At 38.3% G+C, this 5,519-nt stretch overlaps 1 protein-coding gene across 1 annotated transcript in view; it reads left to right on the forward strand.

The window, feature by feature from the left end:
• POLD3 (polymerase (DNA-directed), delta 3, accessory subunit) overlaps positions 1–5,519 on the forward strand; it is a 62,506-nt gene that overhangs the window by 27,115 nt on the left and 29,872 nt on the right. The window contains exons 6-7 of the mRNA XM_006875413.1: positions 4,914–5,176; positions 5,252–5,253. Coding sequence (XP_006875475.1) covers positions 4,914–5,176; positions 5,252–5,253 — 265 coding nt within the window. The remainder of the gene's footprint in view (positions 1–4,913; positions 5,177–5,251; positions 5,254–5,519) is intronic.

The following is a 5,519-nucleotide window of genomic DNA, read 5'->3' on the forward strand; positions in this document are numbered from 1 at the left end:
TTTTGAGTTGGTTTTTATATAAGGTGTGAGGTGAAGGTCTTGTTTCAGTCTTTTGCGTATTGTTTTCCAGTTTTGCCAGCATCATCTGTTGAAAAAACTATCCCCTCCCCATGTGATATATTTAGGTACTTTGTGGAGAATCAGTTGACTGACTGTATGTGGATGGGTTAATTTCTGGGTTCTCAATTTTGTTCCATTGATCAGTTTATCTTTCATTGTACCAGTATCTAGCTGTTTTGACCACTGTAACTGTATAATTTTGAAGTCAAGGAGTGAGAGGTTGCCAACCTTTTTCTTCTTAAAAAATGCTTATCATGAGTCTCTTTCCTTTCCATATAAAGTTTGTAATTGTTTTTTCCATCTCTTTGAAGAATATCGTTGGAATCTGGATTCGGATTGCATTATATGTATAAATTGCTTGGGACAGTATTGACATTTTCACAATCTTAAGTCTTCCTATCCAGAAGCATGGTACATTCTCCCATTTTTGTAAGTCTCTTTTGGTTTCTTATAGTAGTGTTTTGTAGTTTCCTTTGTATAAGTTGTTTGTTTCTCTGGTTACATTTATTCCTAGATATTTCATCTTATGCAGCTATTGTAAATGGTATTGCTTTCCTAATGTCCATTTCAGCACTGTCATTATTGGTATAGAGGAACCCTACTGATTTTTGTATGTTGATCTTATATCCTGCCACTTTGCTGAATCTTCCAATGAGGTGTAGTAGCTTTTTTGCTGAGTCTTTAGGGGTTTCTATGTATAGGATCATATCATCTGCAAATAGAGAGAATTTACTTCCTCTTTGCCAATTTTGAGGTCTAGTAGCTTTTTCACTGAGTCTTTGGGGTTTTCTATGTATAGGATTATATCATCTGTAAATGGAGAGTTTTACTTCCTCTTTGCCAACTTGGATGCTTTTAATTTCCCTGTCTTGCTGTATAGCTCTTGCTAAGACTTCCAGCACAATATTGAATAGGAGTGGGGACAAAGGGCTTCCTTGTCTGGTTCCTGTTTGCAGAGGGAAGGCTTTCAGTTTCTCTCCATTGAGAGTAATGTAGGCTGTTGTATATGCTCTTAATTGTGTTGAGGAATTTCCCTTCAGTTCCTACTTTGTTGAGTGATTTTATCAGGAATGGATGTTGGGTTTTGTCAAATGCCTTTTCTGCATCAATTGATATGATCACGTGGTTCTTTTCTTTTATCTTATTTATATGGTGGATAACGTTGATCATTTTTCTAATGTTGAACCATCCTTGCATCCCTGATATGAATCCCACTTGATCATGATGTATTATCTTTTTGATGTGTTGCTGGAGTCTGTTTGCTAGGATTTTGTTGAGAATTTTTGCGTCTATGTTCATGAGGGATATTGGTCTGTAATTTTCTTTCTTAGTGATGTTCTTTCCTAGTTTTGGTGTGAAGGTTATGCTTGCTTCTTAAAATGTAATAGAAAGTTTTCCATCCTCTCCTATGTCTTTTGATTCCATTTTTCCACGAATTGTTTTGAAACCCCCTTATAGTGTTATTGTTGTTGTTGTTGTTAAGTACTGTTGAATCAATTCCAACTCATAGCAACCCTGGGTAGGGTTTCTAAGGCCATAAGTCTTTGCAAGAGCAGAAAGCCTCATCTGTCTCCTAAGGAGTGGGATTATTTTACAGAGCCACTGCTTTTAAATCTGAATTAAAATCTAGTCATGACAGGTCAAACTCTAAAAATTGGTTTCTTTGTTATATCTAGCAAGTAAGCAAACCATCAGTGACTCAAAAATTGAAAATGAAATTTGCATAGGGACCACTAAAATATAGCATAGCAAGTAGAAATATGGTAACAGGAAGCACTTTAATGGAACTTTAAATACTTTAAAGTAGTCCCAGTAGAAATGTGAAGAATTTATCACCAAGAAATTTGTATTGCTCATGAAAATTATGGGCCAACTGAGATCTGACTCATTGTTTTGTGTTTTATAAGACGTGTTATGACAGGAAGAAACTGACATTTTAGCATTCAGCAGAGATTCTTCTTTCTTCGGACCTGTTCCCAACCTAACTTGGTCTCTTCTTCATTGCCAATTCCTGGTCCTGACCTTACCATGTGGAATGCAGACCAAATGGAGAAAGCAATGTCTCTAGGCCAATGTTAGATGTTGACAATGAAATAAAACATTGCTCTTTTCCTCATGTGTAGAAGCAGTACAAGGCCAGAAAGAAAGATGATAGGTGAAAGTAAATGGTTTCTGTGTGTTCTTAATGCTGATGCAAAAAAGTATTTGTGTTAATGTAGGTCTCTCTGATGTGAGTTAAAAGTCAGTGGAAGATTATTGGAGCGGAAGTCTGTAACTGCCCAGTCTGAAGTTACTTCTGACATTAAATGACATATCAGGAATTTTTTTTCCTTAGGCCAGGTACTCTAGCAGTGTGCCTAGCTAATCTCTAAGATAATGACTGTCATCACTTAATTTCTTAAAATCCCACTTCTATCCTGAATTGAAATGATGAAGTCTCACTTTCAGTGACTTAAATGGTTGGTCAGATGTCTCAACATGCATTTCCTGACATTTGGCTCTGTCACAGCTCTTGTGCTGACTGCCTGAAATACAAAAGACCAATAAAACATTTTTCTACCTTCAAAGAACTCTCACTCATCCCCTGGGAGAAGTTAGCAAAAGTTGAGGAACTTTGCTTTAAGTGCAAGCTTTTGAAAAGGCTGAATGGGTTATGCATTCCCAATATGGTATGTTACATTACAGAGTTGTATGAAACAGGGACATCTACAATGATTGGGGAAGATGAGATGAATATTTTATTTCTTTAATAAGCCATACAAACTGGCATTTCTTTGCTTGGCCTTGGATCAGCTACTTGTCTGGTGTTGCTAGTTAGTATTATTAAAATTTATTCATAAGCAACTGTAAAGGCGGACCACAGGCTATAGGAGCCAGTGGAGAGTTCCACATTCCCTCCATATTTTAAAACATGGCTTGCTCTGACTGGGAGAGCTTGCCAGGAAATATGTTAATACTTGATGCTCTTACCCTTGATTCAGTCAATATTTTTTATTGTGTTAGGTGCTGTTGAGTTGGTTCCAACTTACAGTGACACTACTCACAGAACAAAACTCTACCTACCTGGCCCTGTGCTATCCTCACAATCGTTATGCTTGAGCCCATTGTACCAATCCATCTCATTAGGGTTCTTCCTTTTTTTCACTGAACCTCCATTTACCAAGCATGATGTCATTCTCTAATGACTGGTCCCTCATGGTAACATGTGTGAAGTATGAGAGACAAAGGGTCGCCATCCTTGTTTCTATGAAGCACTCTGGCTTTACTTCTTCCAACACAGATTTGTTTGTTCTTTGGCAGGCCATGGCAGTACTTTTAGTATTCTCCTACAACACCATGACCCAAATGCATCAACTCTTTGATGGTCTTCATTATTCATTGTCCAACTTTTACATGCATATGAAGCTATTGAAAATACCATGGTCCAGGTGCACCTTAGTCCTCAAACTGACATCTTTGCTGTTGAACACTTTAAAGTGGTTTTGTGCCACAGATTTGCCTAATGCAGTATGTCATTGGATTTCTTGGCTGCTGCTTCCATGAGTGTTAATATCCAAATAAAGTGAAGTGTTGGACAACTTCAATCTTTTCTCCATTATCATGATATACATTGGTCCAATTGTGAGGATTTTTGTTTTGTTTACATTGAGGTGCAATCCGTACTGAAGGCTGTGGTCTTTGATCTTCATCAGTAGCTATTTTAAGTCCTCGTGGCTTTCAGCAAGCAAGTTTTTATCACTTGCGTATCGCAGGTTGTTAATGAGTCTTCTTCCAATCCTAATGTCACGTTCTTCATATATCCAGCATATCAGTCCCTCAGAAGTGAAGGTTTTTAAAAACAAGGGATAACCATTTGATTTCCCAAGGATGGCAAAACTACTAATCTTTTATTTATTTTTTTGGTGTGTTCTCACTCTGTTTTAAATTAGGATGCTTTTTCAAAAAAAGCAAGAATATTCATTACGGTGTGATAGAAGACACCTGATTTCAACTCTAGCTCTGTTACTAACTTAAGTGCTGTTGAATCAGCTCTGATTCATATTCAATAATCCATGCAAATTTTTGTTTATGATATTGATTGCAATGCCTCCAGTGTAACAGCACTCTTCCAACTTCCTCCCTGCTTACCTGTGTGTCCTCTCCTATCCCTTCCTGCCTTCTGAGCTTTATCCCTGGGCACATGCTTCCCTTTGATCCTGTATGGTTGATTATTCTATGGAGTGTATACCTCTCTGGTGTTATTGTTCAGTTTTATGCCTGCTTATAAAGATGAGCCACAGTCTTAGAGTTTCTACCAATCTCTATTTTTAATCAGTTTGAGTTTTATTCCCCATTTGTATCCCACTCTAACCTAGACTTTCTGTTGTGATCCCTGTCAGAGTAATTGGTAGTGTTAGCGAGGCACCATCTAGGTCTGCTCTCATGGTCATGGAGGCTGAGGTTCACGTAGTCCTTTAGTCCTTTGGCCTGAGTAATACTTTCCATGCATGTTTGATTTTCTTCACTTTTTGCTCCTGGCTTTTTAGGGTTGTTAATGGCAGATTTTGTTAAAGTAGATCTGCAGGTTTTTCTTCTGAGCACCTCTGGGTGGGTTTGAACTGGCAGCCTTTTGGTTAGCAGCTGAGCATGCTAACCATTTGTACAATCCAGAAATTCCTACTAGCTGTACAACCTAGGACAAATCACTTTCTCCAAATACCTGCTTCTTTATTTAAATTATAGTTCTAAGTAATTTCTAAAGTCCATTTCTAATATAAAATTATCAGATTTTATAGTATTAGGGTTAAAATTTTTGGGAAGAATTTGAAAGCAATGCTTTGCAATTGACACTAATGTGAGGTTTCTGTCACCAGATACAGCGCCATACAGTGTGCAGCTGCAGTCTGTAGAGCACCTGCTGACTTCTCATCTTCCGAAAAGCATGAGCAGTCCAATCTTCAGGTATCGAGTGAGACACAAGCCAATAACGGGTGGACCACCAATGGTCACGGACCACCTGTTTCCAGACAGGTCTCCCAGCAGCCCAAAGGAATTATGGGAATGTTGGCTGCCAAAGCTGCTTCTAAAACTCAAGACACTAATAAGGAAAGCAAGACAGAGGCTAAAGAGGTAACAAGTATAAATTTTTAAAAGATAATGCCTTTCCTGCTTAAAATGGGTAATTAGAAAAGCTTTCATATTTGCAGTGAAGATGTTTTAGTTATATGTCATTGTTGTTAAGTGCTGCCAAGTCCATTCCAACTCATGGTGACACTGTCTAGCATTTCCAAGGAGCAACTGGTGGGTTTGTACTGCTGACCTTGCAGTCCAGTGCATTTAATTATATTGTTGTTGTTGTTAGGTGCCGTCGAGTCGATACTGACCCATAGCGACCTTATGCACAGCAGAACGAAACACTGCCCAATCCTGGGCCAACCTCACTACTGTTGCCACGCTTGAGTCCATTGATGCTGCCACTT

This window comes from Chrysochloris asiatica, unplaced genomic scaffold (genome assembly GCF_000296735.1).
Source record: "Chrysochloris asiatica unplaced genomic scaffold, ChrAsi1.0 scaffold00326, whole genome shotgun sequence".
NCBI classification, from domain to species: Eukaryota; Metazoa; Chordata; class Mammalia; order Afrosoricida; family Chrysochloridae; genus Chrysochloris; species Chrysochloris asiatica.